The sequence below is a fragment of the Gordionus sp. m RMFG-2023 genome, chromosome 5 (assembly GCF_954871325.1).
Source record: "Gordionus sp. m RMFG-2023 chromosome 5, tfGorSpeb1-WG-v2, whole genome shotgun sequence".
Lineage (NCBI taxonomy): Eukaryota > Metazoa > Nematomorpha > Gordioida > Chordodea > Parachordodidae > Gordionus > Gordionus sp. m RMFG-2023.
Window position 1 is genome coordinate 27,093,595 of NC_088779.1, and position 22,822 is coordinate 27,116,416.

Here is a 22,822-nt window from a genome sequence, read left to right on the forward strand (position 1 = left end):
TTCTTTTGAATATGTGACTTATAAAAAAAAAGAAGAGGATATATAAATATATTGTACATGTCATAATGAGAGAGCAGTTCTTTTAAATTTGAACATAAGCACATTTTATTTTATGAGACGCAAAATTTTAAGGGTGGGAAAATGGAGGGATAGAAATTAATGAAAGATTGATTTTAAAAGTATTTTATGGGCGAGGCTCATATTAGAAATTCGCGGGCAGCGCCGTCAGAAAAACACAATATGGATTCGCGATATAGAGCACTTCCTATTTATTTTTTCTATTTTATGTCGCCATCTAAAAAACTTCCATACATTTTTTATTGAATAGGTTTGTTATTTTTAGTTTTAAAATTTTTTTATCAATGAAGGCGGGAATATAACCAACATTTTAGGTATACATAATCTAGTCCCACTAATTTTTTTTTAATTAAAAAATATTTTAGTAATTTGTTACATGTTTTTCATGTAGATGGACAGCTCTTCGATGTGAAAGATGAAGGTTATCACGAGCGTATAAAAAAAGTCAAGCCAGCTGATCGCTCTAAGAAAGTCAAATGACATTTATGCCAACTAACTCAGACAGACGCTTCAATGTGCATATATATTGAAATCAGCTGTTAGTTCAAGGTATCCAAAAATATAGCAGTACAAATTTTAACGAAACTAATTATAGAATTAAAACGCTTAAATGTTGACGGATTAGCTCCTACCCGCTACTGTAGATTAAGCCGAATTAGCCGACATTAAGCCATTACCGTTTAGTAATTAATGGCCCCAGGACACACTCCAAGATTTCTTCTGAACGTTTAGGAATTTTTATTTTTTTCTGATCATTTCAGTTTTAATTATTGAGCGATTAAATAGGAGCCCTATTAATAAAATCTTTCATTCTTTCTTTAAAAATTTTTTTTTTTGTAAATGACGAAAAATGATTCAGAAATATGCTATTTAATTTTTACATTAAAAATATCTTACGTTATTTTTTTTTCCCTTAAAAATTAATAAAGTAAGTTATTTATATTTATGTCTAGTGTTGTTAAACGGCTCGCCAGAAAAATATTGTCTTAAGCCTCGAGATTTCGTTAATAGATGTTCAATCCTATGTGCCATCTCAGAGCAAAGTCTTAAGGCTTGCAATAATAATTTTCCTAATAAAATATTGAGTTGGCCGTTTTTAAAAACGGGGCTCATAATGAAAAACATTGTCTTAAGCCTCGAGATTTCGTTAACAGATGTTCAATCCTATGTGCCATCTAAGAGCAAAGTCTTAAGGCTTGCAATAATAATTTTCCTAATAAAATATTGAGTTGGCCGTTTTTAAAAACGGGGCTCATAATGAAAAACATTGTCTTAAGCCTCGAGATTTCGTTAACAGATGTTCAATCCTATGTGCCATCTAAGAGCAAAGTCTTAAGGCTTGCAATAATAATTTTCCTAATAAAATATTGAGTTGGCCGTTTTTAAAAACGGGGCTCAATGAGCCGTTTATCGACACTATTTATGACTCGGTTTAAACCAAACAGAACTAAGCATTCAACAAAAATTATTATTAGGAAACCAAATACTTATAATAAAGACTTGAATAAAATAAAATGTACTTATGATTAATATTTTTGTCTCCCAAAAGGGGAACCGCAGTATATACATATAAAATATTTTAATTGATATTTCATTTTTTTTTTAAAAGAAACTTGGTGCAAAATTTTTATAGCGTGAAGGTTGGTAGGATAAGGGGCCGTTTGAATGAGCGGATTTATTACGCGAAATGATACGGAAGGGGGAATACCCTTGGCTAAGGCGTGACAAGTTTCCTCGGCCATTCTAGATACCTTGTGGATTCGGTTGATAATTATTTAATTTTTTTTTTTAAAAAAAAGGATGATCTAAAAAAGCTTAAACTGATAAACACTTCAAAAAAATTTTTTTTTTAGTATCCTCCCCTTTTTACTTTATTATAGGAACCCAAAGCTTCTTCTTCATCAGCTGTTTTTTTTAAAAAATATATTTTACTTTTCATTTTTGTAAAATAATTGCCTCAAAAAATAGCTTAAAAGGTTAACCAAAAGTAAAATTAAGAAATGACTATAGCTTCACGAGGAAAATATTATTTGAATAAATAAATTTTACTTCCTTAACATCGCAATTTATGACGTTCAATAATTTGAGATAGGTGGTCTCGGTGTAAGGAAGGAACAGCTGTGGAAAGAATTTAATCAATTGCTTGAGGGTCCCCAGCGCATTGCACTTGAGTTGGTTCTATCGCGTATTGTAAGGAAGGGCAATAAAAGAGAGAAATAGTGGATAGTTTTATGAACATTTTAAATCCACCCCCCACCCTTCCACTTATTATTGTTGGTTAATAAAAACTAAAAAAAATGGATAATAATAAATAAATCAAGATTTGAGCCAAATAAATATTACCTTTATAATGCACACAAATTGAGGCGTTTACGTTTTGTCGTAATTTTTTTTAACAAAAAAAACGTAACGCGTCCCTTGTTTAAATTGAGGTTTCCCCTTTTATTAATATCGTCGATTCGAAATTTTAAATAAGTTCTTGAAAATTATATTATCGTCTGCGTTCTTATTTCTTTTAATTTCTAAATATTCCTTTTTTAAGTATTATAAGTAAGTTATTTATAATACATTTTTATATAATATTACGAAGCGAAGAATAAAAAAGTGAAGAACAAGCAAACCTGTTTGCATTTTTTTTAAAATGGTTGATAACGCCAAATGGTAATTTTAAATAAGTTCTTGAAAATTATATTATCGTCTGCGTTCTTATTTCTTTTAATTTCTAAATATTCCTTTTTTAGGGATTATAAGTAAGCTATTTATATTAAATTTTTATACAATATTACGCAGCTAAGAATAAAAAAGGTGATGAACAAGCAAACCTGTTTGCATTTTTTTTTAAAATGGTTGCTAACGCCAAACGGTAATTTTACCAATTCGCACGAGGCCATTTGAAATGTCGAAAACGCTCAATTTGTGCGCATTACTCTAGATTTTGTCAAATGATGACAGAAATGTTTAACCCTCTCTTCGGAAAAAATCTCGAGGTTTTGGTGATAAAAACTGATTAAAATGTAACCCCGGCTTAATCTTTATTTTTTAACAACACTTACCCACAATTCCTTAATTTTAATACTAAATATCTAAAGGGAAATACATAAATAAGGCATCAATAATGGGCTCCATAAATACATTTAATTTTGTTTAAAAAAAAAATGAAAAAAAAGATAATTAATCCCTATTAAATATAATAATACTGACGGTGATATAATTGCGCGTTATTTATTTTATTGATTTTTCCTTACATCTTCTTGAGTTAAGAGCTTGATGAGGATGGCTAGCAAGTAATTGAATTGGCGTTCCCACATACCTTTGTAAGAGGAACTGCTCGTGTTGTTGACTAAGCATTTGACGAAAGTGAGAGCTTCCATCAATTCATCTCGACTATCAGACAGAAACATAGTAATTTTTTTTTAATATAAATAAACATGTAAAAACTGACGGTGAAGGAAAAATCTAGGGCCAAACTCTAATTATGCTAATATTAATATTCTATTTCTCCGGATATTAAAATCCCATCTTTTTGGCGAAAGGAAAATATATAAGACTGATTGGAGAAATCGCGAAAAAATAATTTTTTTATAAAAGATTTAAGCCCATTAAAAAAAAAATTACAAAAAATAATATTTATTTGTTTAGGATATATTTCCTATGTGAATTTATAATTATAAATGACATGGTCCTTAGACAATACATGGTTGAGCCAATTAATTAACAGGGGAAAAAAATTGATTTCGTAGGGCTTTAGAACGACGTTTTTGCATTATTACGTTTTACTTCCTTCCTTTTAGTGTTGTTAAACGGCTCGTTTTGAACCGATTTTTCAAAATGGCTAACTCCATATTTCAAGCAGAAAAATATTACCTATGCCTAGAGATTTCGTTAATAGATATCCAAATCTTTGTGCCATATATGAGCAAAATATTCAGGCTTGCGTAATATTTTCTGAATACTATATTGAGTTGACCGTTTTTAAAAATCGGCTCAAATCGAGCAGTTTAACAACACTTACTAAATTATTTTTAAATAATTTAGCGTACTTAATATCTTCGTTCTTCATTATGGCTAATTTGTTTGACAAGGTTCTTTCCACATCTTCATCTCCTTGGTTAATGTTTTTTTATAATGTTTAGAATTATTTAAATAAAAAATAATGAAAATAATCAATAATAGGCCATTTTACATCGTTACTTTAACCGTGCGTTTAAAACGCTTTCAATGGTTAAAAGAACGCGTTTTAAACGCAGCGTTAAAAAGGTGAACTAGATTCAAGAAATGTAAAGGAAGACCAAAGCGAAGCTGGACAAAGACGGTGTTTGAAAAAGGACTAAGATTAATCTCGAACGGTGAAGGTAAAAAAGATAGCAGAGCCAGAATACAATTTAAAGGAAAATGGGTTTTCTCGGGAAACCTATTTTCCCAATAATGATTAAGGTTTCAACGATCCGAGTCGGTCCAGAAGATCGACTTGCGAAGACCACAAGTTCTAATATCGGTCAGGTGGGTTGGTCCGCCAAGTCTGGACCTTGTAAACTTTTTTCAAAAGTATGCACCGCGTAACGGAGAGTAATGGGTACCGGATCTACGTAGACTATACATCTTAGCAACAACGACAAACAATTGGAGCATGCGTAAAGTCATTTTTTAAAAAATATTTTTAAATTTATAAATCAGCCCAATTAGGGGTAAGAATTAAAGATATTATGGTTCGAGGTCGACTATCAATCAAATTTGGCGTTTCTATTTAAGGTATAATTCTATGAAATGACTGACCATTAAAACAAAAAATGAATAGAACATATATTAAAATAAGAAAGGCTTTACCGTTGACCATTTCATCTAATTCTTTATTCAGAGTAGACATGTCAAAAGCATCGCGCGTTTTCTTTTTAAAAATAAATAATTAAAATATTATTAAGAAAAATGGCGCGAATATTTCTTAGTAACAAATGAAAGAATTCACAATATTATTTTCACCATTTATCAAAGAAGTTATACAAGTAAATTTGAGATGCCGACATTAGTGTAACCAACTTAACTTTAAATAAATTAATGGTGGGGATGTTCTTTTATACTTTATTAGAGCGAAAGATCCCTGGGTTCAGCACAAACTCGAAAAGGACCAAATTTAATGACGAAATAGGTTTATCAAAATCTTAACTTTTGAGCATAAAATTTGCCACAATAGACATTTAAAAACAAATATTGTTTACTTCCCTATCATCTATTAATATCAATTTCAAATTTTCTAGGAGATATAAGCGCCTATCTTTGTTTTTAGCGGATTTAGAACTGGGAACCCTCAAAATAATTTAACACTCATAAATTATTAATATTTTTTTTAAATAGGCTTATTATTAATCCAAAGATTGATGATAAGAAACTACTAATTTCTAAATCTGTTGTCACAATCAAACTTTATTAAGAAAAAAAACGATAATCGTAGCAATAAAAAAATGAATTACGACTTAATTGTTTTTCGTTAAATACTTTGAGAATGGACGCCATTTTTAAGGCCTTTAAAATTGGTAATCAAAAAACATTTTAGCGGAAATGGAAACTGAAAAAGGGAGAAACAAGATCTTAACAACACATTGTTATCGTGAAGAGTCCTTTAGGTAATCCGCGGGCAAAATCTCCAAGCTTGGGTAATTTTACTTTTGTTCTAAATTGTTGAGTTAGCCTATTTTAAACATCGTCGAAATTACGCCGTTTAACAACGCACCATTATTTCATTTTGATGCTCTTTCCTCTTTTATTTACCTTGGTTATTAGAGTTAGGAACGGTCTTTCTTTCTTCCTAGAAAAGGGCACTGTAGTAATCTCTGTTTTTAGAGCTTTTAGGAAGTGATAACTTGTCTTAAATTTAATGGTAAATTTTAATGAGCACCCGTATAACAAACAAAAAAAGGAATTCGGTATTCGCGAAACTGGATATATGGAATTAAAAAACGGCGAATTTACGTTTGTCAAAATTTTAACGGGCCTGGAACCGCCCGTCCCGTTAACGACCAAAATGACGGGCGACTTCTGGGTACATTCGATGTTCGGGCATTCGCTGATCACCGGATTTCGATGAGTTCGTTCCAAATTTTCGGATAAATGATAGCTGTCACCAGTCGTTAGTGGGGATTTGGAATGAATTTGACGTTTTTTGGATTGGGATAACAGAGGTATTTTGCTTACAGGTTTATCTTTAGGGTAATAAATGGAAAGGAATAAATAAACGGTTTAACAAGTAAAATAATGGAATATTTCTATTCATTTTTTTTTTGGATAATATGAATATTAAATATGAACAAATCATATTTTAATGTTATTCGTATAAAAAAAATATAATGCTTAATAGCTAAAAATGTGAAAAATCCCTATAAAAAAATGAAGGAAATTAGATAAAGATATTATTATTCGTAACACTTCCCCCCCCCCCAACTAATCGAATAATTTTTTTTAATATGCAATAATTCGAATAGTAATGATCGAATAACAAGTATTCGATTCGAGTTGGTTAAATCAATATATCCGTTAGGAGCACCATAAACTAATAATGTAATTAAGGGCGCATTTATAGTAAGCTAGGTGTTAGTGATCTGCATCGGGCCTAATTTTTCAAGCTCAGCCCGGCTAGATTCTCAAAAAACTTCTTTTTTTTTTAATTTTTCGAAAAAATCCCGCCCAGAAATAAAAAGTATTTGTCCGCCAGGTCTAGCCCGAATTTATTAAAATATAGAAAAATTAGAAATTCTTTTAATTGTAACCAAAAAAATATTCTATAAGTTAGAAAAAAAATTGGCGCCTTGTTTCTTGCAAGAATTTTTTTTAAAAAAATATCATTTTATTTCATATAAAATTGAATGAGAGAATTTAAACCCGACCGAGTCCGAACCGAAATTATATTTGTTAAAAATAGGCCCGGCCCAAAGCCCGTTCGGGCCGGGATTTGTGGATATCTATTCGCTCGATATAGCTAAACAGCATCGAACGAATACCTTGAATTGGCCATAAGACATATTTTTTTTATAATAATAATTTAGAAAGACTACCTTTGCTCATAGAGAAACTTACTCAAACCCTAAACTAATACGGTGAGAATGAATCCTTGTGCATATATATCTATGAACCCAAAACGTATAATAAACTATTATGATGAAATAAAGAAGATAAAGGATATACTTACCGTTATGGTTGGGCGTATTATTTTGCCCGCCGTTAAGGAAATCCCCGCTTAAATTGGGACTGAGCGAAGAGGACGAAAAGTTTAAATCGGACTTGTCCGTTTTCGAAAGCGAGAGCCTGGGCTTGGGAGGCACAACGGGCTTTAGCCCGTTAGAACTTTTGGAACTAAAGAGAAGAAGATTCCGGCTTAAAATTAATTTTTTTTTATAAATAAAAGTCTTGGAAATTCTTTTTATTGGACAGTGGCATCAAAAAAAGATTAAAGCTAACTAGAGATGTAAAAAAACAAGAATATTATTTTCAACATAAAAAAGGGGAAAAACAGTGAAAAAAGCTTAAAATTATTTTAAAAAAATAATACAATTTAACAAAATGATTAAATTATTAAATGATTGGGATGAAAAAAAAATTTGCCACATATTATTGATATTTAAGATGACTATGATAAAATATTTGTAGATTATGTTTTGGTTTTCCTAAAGGATTGTAGTAGTAGTAATAATAGAACAAATTTAAAAAAAAACAATGTTTGTTTTTTCCCCCAAAAAACGGTTTATCTTCAAAGCTAACGATAAGTAAGAGTTACAAAAAAAACAGATTATGCCGTGAGGCAATAAATAGTTTTTGGTCACCCCCTCTTAATCTAATTTTAGAAATTTACTCTAACCTTTCCTCGTCGTAGCTCCAATTAAATCCCTTTTTGGCAGTGTCCGGACCGCTTCTCTCCATTTCGGAGTAAGGTGTTCCGAAACTCATGAGATTCGGGGTACGCATATTACAAGGTTCGGCGTGAAGCGTAGAAGTTAAACTCTCGCCCGAAAAATTGTGGTCGTCAACGGAGGCGGCTTCGGAGGATGGGCTTTATTATTTATTAATTTTTTTATCGAAAAGGATCATCGCATTTAGACTCCTTTTAAAATATACAGCATCCGTAAAATAATCTTCAATACGTATATATATACTATATAAAATAAATATTACATCGCGAAATTTTCCGATACGTAATTTCGTTGAAGCGGGAGGTCTTGCCCACCATTCATAAAGGTCTCGGAAGGATGCGGCGAAATTTGGTTTAGGAGAGAGGGACCGACGTGATTTCTGAGAATTTCCATGGATATGTCCTAATAATTTGTCAATCAAAAATGATAATAATAAAATAAAAAATTTGATCATTTTAAAGGCGATCAAGGAATGAAGAAAATTAATCAATCATCTCGGAGTCTATTCCCAACCCTATTGGTTCAAGAAAGTGGCGCATCAACGCGGAGTCTATCCCGAACAAATTAAACGAAAATAAGTGTCGAAATTTGGGGAAAAAACGGATGGCAAGAATTCTAACAACCCAAACATTAAAAAAAAAAAATAAGCCCGAACCTGTTGAGATTTCGGCATGGAATGGAGATTCATGGTGAAGGTGGCCGGGTTGAGGTCGAATAGGGCGAGCAGAATGCAAGTGGAGAGTTTCCTGACCTCCACGCTTTTAGGTTCGCCCGTTAGGCTTATGATTTTGGACATGGTTTTGCATTGAGTATCCGAATCCACCGTGAAATCCAAGGGGGTCAGGGAGGGAATTATAGAAAGGGCGTAGCCTAGCACGGCTATTTTGACCTGTGGCGAAAACATGATTTAGTTTGAAATTTTTACACGAGGAAGTATGGAACATAAATATATCTACGCTTTTATCTCTTATCTCTTCTTCCCAAATTTTTAAACTTATTTATTACTAAAGGATTTACTTTGTAATTGGGTGTCATTGTTTGGTCCGTCAAAAACTTCCCCAAATACTCGAATTGTAGCGCGAAGGAAAACGAGGAACTGTTTTTTTTTTGGTTTACAAAATAGAAGGAAAAGGAATATAATATTAGTACAAATTAAAAAAAAAATTTATAACAGTTACTTTTAGTAAGCAATAAATGTTACAAGATACTAACTGTAGCTAAAAAGTCTAGTGGCTGTTAAGAAATACTAAGTAAGTGTTGTTAGAATTCTCTCGATTTGAGCAGATTTCTTAAAAACGGCTAATTCAAAATTTTATCCAGAAAAATTCTACGTAAATCTGAAGATTTTGCTCATATATGCCACAAAGGTTTGGATATCTATTAGCGAAATCCCGAGGCTTAGGAAATATTTTTCAGGCTAAAATATTGAGTTAGCCGTTTTTAAAAATAGGCTCAAATAGAGCTGTTTAACAACACTATACTTAATAATAATTCAGAGTACAGAAGGAAACGATTGTTCTTTGAAGACATACTAAATAGATTTCAAATATTATTACGTGATAAGGTCTAATAATTTCTGGCATTTGGTCTGGATGGATGATAAGAGCTCTTGTCCCATCTTGGTCAGCAATTTGGTCATGAGGATGTAGAGCCAGTCTTGTAGGTCCTCGTGGTAGATACTGATGAACTCTATAAGAGCGTCGAGAAAAATGCTGAATACCTTGAAGAAGGAATAATAAAATACGATTACTTTCATAAGGATGAGACTTTTGATAGGAAAAGATCTATGAAACAAGAATTGGAGGAAGATAAGATTAAGGAGTCAGGTGGTATATGAGTGGCAAAAAATTTCTAAAAATTTCAAATACGTAATGAGCATGAGCAAAATAGTTGAACAAATGATTTAAAAAATATATATATATACATATACATTATTTGGTTTGCTAACTTTTGAATGAGGATCCATAAACATTTTAGAAAAATTTTCCATGATTGGTCTGATTTCCTTAGGTCTGTGGGGATATTTTTATTTTATTTGTAAAATAAATTAGCATCTTATAATATAAAAAAATAATTAATTATTGAATGAATAATACTTGCCCAGGTAAAATTTAAACCTTCTAACGTCATTCAAATAAGTTAAACTGTCAAATCAAACTATGATGCCTCTTAACTCTTCTTAACTTTTTTTCTTAATTCTCAATTAGAGCTATTCTATTCAGGAAAGCAGCTAATATAACCCTTTTAATTTGTGATTTTGCCAATGTTGTTAAAACTCTGTTTTAAATATGGTCAAGCCTTAAAAACTGGACATATTCAAATATATATTTTTTGGATCTAAAATCACATTCTACGAGTTAAGACGCATCCAGTTAGAAAAATATGTCGAATCTTTAATAAATAAAAATGTCCGATGATGCAAAATAAATAGAAAAACGGGTGATATGGTTATAATTTCAAAATAAAATTAGAAAATAAATAAATCAAACACTGAAGTAACATCTATCCTCCACCCCTCCCCCTCCGAATATCGATATTATTAATTTTTTTAAAAATAATTTTCCGACATTAAATACCGGGCGACTCAAAAAATGCTACGTTTTGAAATCTATAACATCTCAAAAACGCGTCTTTTTTTAAAAAAAGAAAAGAATGAAATTTCATATTTTATCAAAAAATATAATGGGAACTTAATATCCTCAAATGTTTAATTAATGGAACATAATATTTGACCGGTCTTCTTTTTTCCTCTTGTGTAATTGACACCTGACAATCTCGTCTTTCACTGATGGAACGCCAACTTTGGTTTTTATTTTCTTCTTACGAAATTATGAGCCATACTTCGCGAATTTTTCTTTCAAGGTTTTCAAAAGTTTCTTTTTTTCGAAGCCTATTTTTTTTTATAAACCAAAATCTTCAATTTTCCCCATTTACGCAAATGGATTTAGATCATGTGCCTTGTTTTGTGAATGTAAATCCCGTGTTTCGAGGACGCTTTGGGAAGTTCGTTGAACCGCAGGAATATTCCAGCTGTTCCTTGGGAAATTTAGGAATCTCACTTGGCACATTTCCAATTTTTCTCCTATTGACATAATTTTTAATCGTTATAAGATCTCCCTTTTATATAATATTTTTTAATCTAACAAAATTATCCTTTTCACTATTTTTCGGGATGTTTTTAAAAATCAAATTTATTTGATGACAAACATTATAATTGTGCTATCATTCACGATTTACGGAAAAATTTTGCAAAATAATAGGGGGCGTTCAGGCATAATGCAATGGTGCCATCTAGCCCCGTTTTTGAAAAAAAAAACCAACTCGAGTCAAATTCTAAAAAAAAAATTTAAGGATATTAGGTTTCATATATCCATTTAATAAGACATGAAATTTAATTTTTTACAACAATGGACGCGTTTTGGAGTTATATACATTTCAAAACATTTCATTTTTGATCCACCAGGACCCGATACAGAGAAGTCGCTAATAGAGTTAAACCCTTCTCGGTAGACAGAATTACTGTGTCAATTTCTATATGTATTTTCTCATCTGTTTTGTCATAATTTGAGGATTTTGAGAGGAAATAATTTCTTTTCGAAAAAAGTTTATAAAATATATATAAAATAAAGTTTAACTTCAACTCCTTCCCCGATCTGAAAAATCTGAGAATGTGGATCAAACCTTCCTTCCTGTCCGCCCAATTCGTGCTGGACAACAAACTTAATATTTCCGAGGAATCCTTTAATAATTAGTTAATAAAAAAATAAATATATTATCATCTTTTTTCTACGTCTTTATTTGGTTAAAATTCGAACCGGATTTAGATCTACCTTTTACTTAACTTAGTTTTAAACTTAGTGAATGGAAGTTTGATGATTATTAAACAACTCGTTATTCTACATGTCGGTCTTAAAAGACAATTATTTTGACATTGGTCGCGAATAATGGTTTCGGTTAAACTGATATGCGGTTGTGGCCTTAAAGTTAACCTTCCATCTAAAATCCATTATCGTATGCTAAAACTTGCCCAAATTTTAGATGCAGCTGCTGGGACCAATATTTTGGCCCTAAATTAGAGAAGTGGTCATTTTTTTATGAATATATCTTTTGAGATGGTTTAATTTAAAAAAATGACAATACATGTCGTGCAGAAATTTTATCGCGCCAGCAATTTAATCAACTAAGACCAGTTCAGACTGGATCGATTTGGCAGACGAAACAATTATCCATTTGCTTTCTAAACTCGATATAGACGCAATCGGCAATTTTTCGGATTGTGGTGCGGGTTAAACCGGACCGTTTGATTTTCATTTTATTTAGATTTGCCGAGGCGACCGAGTTTTGAAGAACCTGAATTAGGCAAATATCTTTAATTGTTGATAAATCGCAATATGAGCTAGATGGTAGGATAATCATGGCGCATCCGATTCGCGCCTAAATTCTATAAATGGGCAAAAAATCTCAGCGCCTTATTAACATAATGTTCGAGCATTTGTAATTGTGTGGTAAATCTTTTTTTTAAAAAAAGTATGGCATTTTATATTGATGTACCATATCAGTTCCTAAGGTATTGCCATAGAAATTGGGCACTCCTCCCGCCATCGCACCGCCGATATTAGGGTCATTGTTTATGCAGTTACCGTTAAAATTGTCCCTGGCAGCAGAATTGGAGGATGAAGCCGCGGTGTGAACCAAAAAGTACTTGTTTTGAAATTGCCGGAAGGAGCTTTCGGAACAGAAACTGGATGAGTGATCGCTCAATTCTTCCTCCGACCTAATTTGATGACTCGGGCTGACTTGTTGTTGAGTGACAGGCGTAGCATCCTGTGACAATGCCAAAAAAAAACAATTAGATTTTAAACGTTTGGAACGATTCCTATAAAAACATTAATGGTTTCTTAGATATATTCAGCTTAATGGGATACAAATTGCTAAACCGCGACCAACTTTATAAAAATTTATACTATAACCTCAACCCTATATCTGGCTAGAAATTTTTTTTTAAATAAAATTTTACCCGTTGCATTTGCAGTTTACCTAAATAATTAGCAATTTAGTCAAACCGTTCCTATTATCTTAAATGTAAAAACTTCCGAAAAATCTAACAAAACCTTGAAAATTAATAACGTGCCAAAATTTATTTTAGAATGTCCTCTCATCTTAAATAAAGACTGTCCAAGTCAAAAACTTGAAAAATTAATTACCAACTTGCCAAACAATTGAAATACCTATCAAATGATTTTTACGCTTGCATATTTCTTATTTAAAAAATTGGCGGGACATAATTTGATGTCTTTATTTTATTTCTTTACATAAATTGAATCGTTGTGTTGATTGGCATTGTTCTTTGGATAAGGAGTCGAGATTATCCTACCAATTTTCTTTAAAACAATAAATGTTAAAAAAAATGTAAATTTTTATCCATAAATATATAATTAAATTGCAATTTAAAGAATAAAAATGATAATAATTCCTAACATTCCATCCTATTCACAATTTGTTGCCAATTTTATATTTATATTATGATATTTCAAAAATAATTAAGTTCTCTTAAGACTATTACTTAAATTATTTAAGAACAAATATTTTATTACTGTATATACCAATTATTTAATGCTAAATAATAAAAAATTTAATTAGCAGAGAGTTAATATTGCCTGGCATGGAACCTAACAACCAGTGGAGACCCAAGGAAAATTTACACCTCAATCAAAAAATATCTCTAGAGATATGCAGATCCAATATCTATTCACGGTTCCATGCCATATTCATCCCTTTACTAACTACATAAAAAATTCATTTAATATATTTTATAAATTCCATTTTAATATTTTTAATATTATAGTTAAAGAACAAATTGATATAATGCTTAAAAAAATAAAAATGATTATCTAAATTACAACTTAACGTATTAATTTAGTCAAGTTACAATTAGGGGAGACTGGGGTTAGGTAAACCCCGGGGCTTGGCAAGACACTTAATCTCATTTTAAAAATAAATATACCAGAAGGTTAAAATTTTATCCTAATGGAGTTTTTATTAGTTTACATCCATAGACTAATAAATAATCTTTTGAAATTAATTATTAACTTTATTTAAGAAATAAAAATTTTTTTCAAGAGGTTTTTTTAAAGACAGAATTTTAATTTTTTTAAAATATATAATCATTTATATGAAAATTAAATTTCATAGCAAAGTTTACTCTTATATAATTTGGGGAAGGAATATTTATCATGTCTATATAATATTTCAATCATGATTAGTAAATTTAGAGCTAGCGGGGCTTGCTAAACCATACATGTCAATCCATTTGAATGAATTTTTTTTAGTAATTATTACATTTATTCGATATGGTGAGAAAATACAAATCCAACAAAATTAACCCTTTCGCGCCCGACTTTTTTTCCTTCGATGAAAAATTTTGTTTTTTTTTAAGAGATACTTATTATAGACACAAATAACACATTTTTATCAAAAAAACTTATTTCGAGTATTTTTCAATGATTCTAAATGTCATCAATGGGCAAAATGCAAGTTCATTTAAAAAAATATTTTATTTCATATGAAATGACAAATAACAATTTCGTTATTATTATAAATAAATATTACACTTTTGACACATAATTCTTGAATATGCATCTACGCAATACTTGCACCTTTGTTTAATTGTTATGGGCTTTGGGAAATGACCTACTTGGTCATATCTTATATCCGATATGGGGACAATATTTATGGCATTTCTTCTCTTTACAACTATACTGGAAGGTCTTCCAGTCTTCTTGTTATTATCCTTTCCTGCTAGCATCAGCCCTTTTGCTGTTTGAGATTTAAATACCAATAATGTCATAAATTTGATATTATTTGCTTTCATATGGCGTCACAAGAATCCAATAAATGGAAAACCATTCGCATATAATATCTTTTCCATTTAATATCTGTCCTATATAACTCGACCAGCATATCGTGAAGATCTACTCCACCCATTCCCTCATTATAGTTTTTAATTATAGCGGGCATTTCTACATTTATAAAGGATTTGTCCGATACAGACCATCGTTTAATTATGGTCGTAGGTAAAACACCTAAAAAATTAGATATTGTAATAACAGCTTTGTTGTCCTGCCATTTGCAGATAATAATACCGTTTTTTTTACTTTTATAATCTACAGCGCCTCTTCCTTCCTTTTTTAAAGCCTTATCGTTTTTAAGTGCGCATCCTGATAATCGGTTAGACCTTACCGTTCCGGACACCAAATATCCCTTTTTTTAAGAATCATAAATAATTGGTAATTATCCATATATAATTTATGGTTTTTATTTGATGGTATTATTTCAGACAGGCGAAGTACGATATCTCCACTTATACCTAAATATGATTTTATAGTATTAGTAGACTTTCCCTGGTACATTTGAAAATCATACATAAATCCAGAAGAGCCACTAAATAAAAATCTAAATGATAATAATAAAGAGATAATCATTTTTATGAGATATTGCAAGAGATATCAAGAAAGTGACATACTTACTAGTGTAGGACAAATAAACAGAGGATATTCACATAAAAAGAAGAGTGGAATATAACTAAATATCTGATCCAAGCTAGCCAAATTTTTTATGGCACCTAAATTAAAAAGGTATAAATTTATTCATCATTATTTTATATTGTTTTTTAGATAAAAATATTAGCCAACACATGGTGGTAAATATGAAGAAGAAATTTCCTAAATCTTGAAAGGACAATTCAATGGCTGGCCATGACTGGTACTTAGGTTTTAGTTAAAGAATCCTACTTTATCCTTAAGGTCCCCTGAGGCTACTTATATGGCTAGGGCAATTGGATTTAATGAAGAAACTATACTTTTTAATTTTATATAAAAGTTTATTAAACGATTTAAGTAAATGTTTTACAATTAATATGTAGGAATATTAGATGAACATAAATTAGAATGCATGGCAATTTACAACATGGATGAAACTGGACTTACCACAGTTCAAACCCCATCCAAAATAATTGATAAAAGTGTCAAAAACAGGTAAGATACATGACTTCCGAAGAATAAGGTACCTTAATAACATTATCGGAAAATGCAATTAGCCATACAATTCCTCCAATGTTTCTTTTTCGCGGAAAAAAATATTATGACTATTTGGTTAGAGATGGTCCACCTGGCTCTCAAATGGTTCAAGAATGGATGCAAGATGAGGATTTTATTATTTTTTTGAAACATTTTTCTAAACACACTAGGTATATTCCTGTGTCCAAAGTTTTATTAATCCTTGACAATCATATATCACATAATTCCTGTTAAGATGTCAAATTTTGTATAGATACGGGGATAATTCTAATATCTTTGCCTCCTTACTGCACCCATAAATTACAGCCTCTTGATCGGTCTGTTGTTCATGACCTCTCAAAAAATATTATAATAATGCACTTCATTCCTGGATGATTAGTAATCCAGGAAAATTATTTACAATTTATGCCTCTGTTATTAAGGATGTCTTGCCTTTAGCACCATCACCTCTCAATATAGCAAATGGTTTAAAAGCATGTGGATTATATCCACTGAATACAAATATATTCAGGTAAGAAGAATTGTCTCAGTTCATGGCGATTCTATATGTAAACATCCAAAATCTCGGCCCCTTTGGTATTAAAAGATATTTGAAATATTAATAGAACCTTCGATATATGTAATGATGCTCCATTATCCTCTTATGTTCATTTAGATAATATTTCTGGTCCATCCAGCAATTTAACAATATCCTCGCCTCATCCCAAAAAAAGTAAGAGTTAAGAGAGTGAAAAGAAGGAGAGTCATTTCATGACAAATCAACCATGATTCGGCCGACCCTCTTCGAATTTTTAATTGGTAAGCAAAGAAAGGTTAGTGTAGTTAAGAAATAGCCAAAATTTTAGCCTCGTATCATTTATATTTTTGGAGATATTAGGGTTCAAAGTGGAAAAAATGACTTATTTTTACCATTATCTCCCTTCATTCAATTAAGCATATCTTAAAAACTACATAATTGTAAATAACAAATTTAATATCGAAATTATTAAATAAAATGATCGGAAATTGGAAAAAAAATTAAAATTTTTTTTATCTAAAAGTAGAATCTTTGTACCAGCTGGGAAGAACAAAGAATGGAGAAATATGAAGTATTCTGATAAATATAATTATGAATAAATGGTCACGTCACCAATAACGAAAATCCGACTAAAAACAATTTTTTGGAAATAATACGACCTTCAATTTTTTTAAAAAATTTAGTAGACATTATTAAACTCTTCCTTTATATTTATATAAAAAAATTGGTTTGGGACGCGGCCATCTTCATTCTCAAAATCGATAAAAATGTTTAGAAAAGTGTATAAATATTGTCCCGAAAGGGGGCGTCTTTGTATAAAATTATATATTAATTAGTTTTTAATGGTTTTTCTTGGACTATTTGATAAAATTTAAAGGATTATTCATCTTGTAAGTGAAAATAACAATAAATGGAGCTTTCATTCAATTATAGAAATTGTCTATCGATAAAAGAAATTCAATTTATTACTTAATTTATAATTTATTATAAAATTTTTTGCCCATATAACATACATTTAATGAATATAAATAAAATATGTTCAATTAAGTTTCGAGTTCCTGAATATATGAATCAGAATCTTGTGCATTTCATATATGGCGCCCTAAATATTAAAAAATTGATATAATTTAAATTTAAAAATCTAATAAACAACTCAGTTTTAAAAGATTCTAATTTTTCGGTAGCGCATTTACTTTCTTGTGACAACAATGTATAACTACGGCTAGTAGCAGTTAACAGTGAAACTAATGTTAAGATATGACAATTGGGAAAGTAAAGAGTGTCGTCTATACTTGGAAATGTAAAGGAATTAGAAGGTCCGGGTGGGTTAAAAACTTTATATATATATTTCTTCCTGCTTTTATTTTTTCACTAAAACAAAGCTAACCACCAATTAGAATCATAAGGATACGTTAGGTATACTGATATTTCTTCAATAATTATACTTTCATCATTATATGATAACTATTCTATAGTACTTTCTATTGAATTGGAATACATTTTACTTTTAAATTGATGTAGATCTGTTGGAATCAAGGTGTGTATTTTGTGTGTTCCAGGTATAGATCTAGTTTTTGAAAATATTTCCCTGAGTAATAGATCTTCGTATTCATAATTTATTTTGGTCATCTATTCAAAATATATGACATTAATATTTTCTTTATTTAACTCGTACAATTCATATGATGTGGTTACTTTGACTAAGGCCTTGTAAACTAGCTCTAGCGGTTAACCTTTTAACAGTGCCACCAATCTCATCACAAACACTTTTCCCGTGTGCTATAGCAGAAAAATGTCATTTCGCCTGTACCCCGAAATCCATCTCATGATGGCAAATATTAATAAAAAATTTTACGATTTTTATCATCGGAAAAATAAAAAATTTTATTTGGCCTACAAATTTTATTAATTAAAAAATTTACCAATGTTTTTTTGAAATTATGTACTGCTATTGTATTGTATTGCAATCATTACATAATTTAGGACAAATATTGGCAAAATTATCTTTATAATATATAACAAAAAGGTGAGCAGTGGATTGAGCCCTATTCCAATGATAATTTTGTACTTCATCCTGAAGTATAAAGCTATATTTTTCTTAAAAATCACATAAAATTAAATATTGGTCTTCGTCTAAGTTCAATTTTTGATTGTTTTGATACAACGATTGTTGCGTTGAAATAAAAAAATGGAGTAATAAAGATTCCATTTTTTCAAAAAAGGCATTGATAAATTCACCTACTGGTTTGGTTATCGTTTCAAGAGTTGTTCTATCTATGGATAGCCATTGTTTGTATGTTATAAATTCGATATCCTTAACGAAACAATATTTCTATTTGATCGCGTAAATGTGTTGACCCTGGACAATTATCACATTTGCCCATATAAACTGGATGGTTGTGGCGAATTACAAATTATTAAGTGTAAAATATGTTTGTATGTTTTAAAGGGCAACATATCATTAGTTAAATTGGGTAAATTTGATCCAATGATCATTAATTTAAAATTTTGGTGGTAGCTGCAATCACATACATGTGTACCACTACCTCCAAAGAGTATACAATTTTTGGGCGAATGCTTGCAAATTTCGAAAAACCAATTTTAACATCAGGCCTCATTTCTTTAAAAAATATATGAATTTCTTTGAAATTATCTAAAATTAATCTCTTATGTATGGTATTCTTTTTTCGTCTTTGGTCAAAATCGAAACGCAATCTTTCTTGCCTGGCATGATTCTGCTTATTTCGTCCATACAATAATTCTTGTACAATTTTAACTGTATATTCGTTTAGTTTTTCCAGGCTTGAGGAGGTGTTGATAGAAATCAAAATACCAATAATTAATTAAAATATGAATTAATATTGAGCATGTATTATTGAATGATTAATCAATTTTAAAATTTTTATTTATTTTATTGATTGAAACAATTATTTATTGTTATTCTAATTTAGTAAGGCTATGCCGATTTTAGAAAATCCGATCCAATATTTATATTGTTTTGGGTTAATTTTATGATAATACTTTTATTTTGTAAATAATTTCATAATAATAAATTAATATTTGAAAATATCAAATTATTTTAAAAATATCAAATTATTTTAAAAAATTGAGTAGAGAAAATTTTAATATTATTTTTTGGCGTCATGAAATGCACAAGATAATGATTAATATATTCAAGAACTATAAACTTGGTTAAATAAATTTTATTAATATTCATTAAATATATGTTATATGGGCAAATTTTTATAATAAATTATAAATAAAGTAATAAATTGAATTTCTTTTATCGATATACAATTTCTATAATTGAACGAAAGCCCCATTTATTGTTATTTTCTACAAGATGAATAATCCTTTAAATTATACATTAAAAACTGATTAATATATAATTTTATACAAAAACGCCACCTTTCGGGAAAATATTTATACACTTTTCTAAACATTTTTATCGATTTGAATGAAGATGGCCGCGTCCCAAACCATTTTTTTTATATAAATATAAAGGAAGAGTTTAATAATGTCTATTAAATTTTTTTTAAAAATTGAAGGTCGTTATTTCCCAAAAATTGTTTTTAGTCCTTATATATTAAATAAAATGGCCGGAAATTGGTAAAAAAATAATAATTTTTTTTATCTAAAAGTAGAATCTTTGTACGTAATTTTGATATTAAATTGATTATTTATAATTATATAGTTTTTAAGATATGCTTGATTGAATGAAGGCAGATAATGGTAAAAATACGTCATTTTTGCCACTTTGAACCCTAATATCTTCAAAAATATAAATGTTAGGAGGCTAAAATTTTGGCTATTTCTTAGTTATATTGACCTTTCTTTGCTTACCAAATTTTAAAAAAATTGAAAGGGGTCGGCCGAAAATCTCATTTGATGTGGAAATGACCCAGGACCGAGATATTCACATCATTACTTATAAAAAGAAATTAATAGAGAAAGAAAATATTTGCAAGAAAAAAAAATATTCACAAAAATATTTGTGTGCCAAAGATGGGCACATGGTATATGTTCAAACTTCGATACATATTTTATATGTCCAAAATATTTATTTATCTTTTAATACCAAAGAGACCAAGCTTGATTCTATTATTGGGATATTAAGAAGTTCACATATAGAATCCCCATAAACTGAGGCAATTCTTTTTTTCTTGAATATATCTGTATTAAGTGGATATATTCCACATGCTTTAAAACCATTCGCCATATTGAGAGGTGATGCTGCTAAAGGCAAGACATCCTTAATAACAGGGGATATCATAAATTGTAAATAATTTTCCTGGATGAATTGTAATACTTTTTTGAGAGGCCCATGAACAGACCGATAAGGAAGTTGTAATTTCTGGGTGCAGAGCTTGGATCAGATATTTAGTTATATTTCCCTCCTCTTCTTCTGTGAATATCCTCTGTTTATTGTTTTGTCCAATTAGAAAGTGTACCACTTTCTTGATATCTTTTGTAATATCTCATAAAGTTTGATCTAGGAATACCTAAAATAAAAATGTCAAATAAAATATTAGATGATTTAAAATTTAATAACATATTATTTAAAAATGATAATCTCTTTACCATTACCATTTAGATTTTTATTTACATAATCTTTAATTAAATATTGCTAAAATTTGATTTTATTGTTTAAAAATTACATAAAATTATTACAATAATACTCATCATAATTTAATTAATTTAAAATAAGAATTTACAGATTACATTTAACGTTTACATAATTTCTATTATTAAATTGATAAAAATTGATTATATTGTTTAAAAATTACATAAAATTATTGTGATTATATCTTAAAAGTAAGATAGATAATGTAGATAATTTACCTGTTGGCTAGTGATCCTACGATTTTCAAATACCTCATTATATATTAATTCATCAAATTTTAATATAATTCTAAATAATTATTAGTATTAATTCACAAAACTTTCCCAAATTATAGAAGAGCGTTTAAACTTTGCTATAAAATTTAATTAACAAATAAATGATTATATATTTTAATAAAAATTAAAATTCTGTTCACGTAAAAACCTCTTGATAATTTCATCAAAATTTTATTTCTTAAATAAAGTATTTAATAATTAATTAATTTCAAAAGATTTTTTTTTCTCTATATGTAAACTAATAAAAAACTATATTAGGATAAAAATTTTAACCTTCTGGTTTATTTAATTTTAAAATGAGATTAAGTGGTTTTCCAAGCCCCAGGGTTTACCTAACCCCAGTCTCCCCTATCATTTAAAAATAAATACTTTTAAAAGAATACTTTACAAATTTTTTTTATATACAAATAAAATGCTTTCGAAAAAATTCATTTTCATGGTTTTCTACTTATTCACTTATTAGCTGGATTAAAAAAATATAATTGTCATTAAAATAATATAATTAATATATTAAAAATTTTAATTTTTTTTTTAAACCGACGATGTTTCTGAGACATTCGAAGACGTTTCAAAATCTTTGCCGAATTTGGATAATAAATTTTTCGTGGCATTATCTTGATTTATTGTTTTTTTTTAAAAAAAATTAATGAATCTAAAATTTTCGAATAATCAAAGCGTTTCCATTCTTATTTTTTTGCTCCGAGAACGTAGGTGTATAATTTCACTAGGCGTAGCGGTTTTTAAATTTCCCCATTCATGGGCCCTCAGATATGATGAACGGAAAAAATCCCAATCGTGACTTATAGTCTCCCAATATTATATATATTTTCAAATTATATTACTTAGGAGTCATCTCATTTCCCTTGATCATATGTTCTATAAATAAAATTTAAACCCAATTTATTTCACCCCTCTCTCCCTAATTGATTCAAACATCCTCCCTCGATTTTAGGCTAGTTCTAAGTTAGTTTCATCCGTATAACAAATATTGCTTAAAATTCCTGAAATAACTAACCTCTAGATCATATGATGGTTACTGAGTAAAATTCTCTGAACTCAATCGCTATCAAGCATTCAATTACAGATATAATATAAGAAGGTGCCTTGTATTGTCTTAGGTTTATCATTTCCCCTCCCTTTAAGTTATCCATGATATCCTCGAAAAAAAAAGAGGAAGAGGTTTAAGCAAAGTAAGGCTAGTCTTGATATACGCGAAAATTGAAAAATTCTTATATAATTGATAAAATGGTACCTCAAATGATACAAAATAAAGAAACAAATCTTTAGACAATTAAGAGAACTTTTTAACTTTAACTATCAAATATCAGTTCATGAACAAAATTAATATGTGACTTGCA

General features: G+C 29.5%; 1 protein-coding gene across 1 annotated transcript in view; it reads right to left on the reverse strand.

The window, feature by feature from the left end:
- The window catches only part of LOC135930310 (CLIP-associating protein 1-like), an 80,136-nt gene that overhangs the window by 1,230 nt on the left and 56,084 nt on the right, over window positions 1–22,822 (reverse strand). Inside the window, exons 23-39 of the mRNA XM_065467091.1 lie at window positions 22,002–22,078; window positions 13,286–13,354; window positions 12,525–12,797; window positions 11,609–11,712; window positions 9,922–9,985; window positions 9,530–9,693; window positions 8,991–9,069; window positions 8,629–8,862; window positions 8,236–8,375; window positions 7,922–8,113; window positions 7,256–7,440; window positions 6,043–6,272; window positions 4,903–4,963; window positions 4,119–4,182; window positions 3,324–3,462; window positions 2,128–2,256; window positions 1,692–1,829 (exon numbers count right to left, since the gene is read on the reverse strand). Of these exons, the coding sequence (XP_065323163.1) occupies window positions 1,692–1,829; window positions 2,128–2,256; window positions 3,324–3,462; window positions 4,119–4,182; window positions 4,903–4,963; window positions 6,043–6,272; window positions 7,256–7,440; window positions 7,922–8,113; window positions 8,236–8,375; window positions 8,629–8,862; window positions 8,991–9,069; window positions 9,530–9,693; window positions 9,922–9,985; window positions 11,609–11,712; window positions 12,525–12,797; window positions 13,286–13,354; window positions 22,002–22,078 (2,342 nt within the window). The remainder of the gene's footprint in view (window positions 1–1,691; window positions 1,830–2,127; window positions 2,257–3,323; window positions 3,463–4,118; window positions 4,183–4,902; window positions 4,964–6,042; window positions 6,273–7,255; window positions 7,441–7,921; window positions 8,114–8,235; window positions 8,376–8,628; window positions 8,863–8,990; window positions 9,070–9,529; window positions 9,694–9,921; window positions 9,986–11,608; window positions 11,713–12,524; window positions 12,798–13,285; window positions 13,355–22,001; window positions 22,079–22,822) is intronic.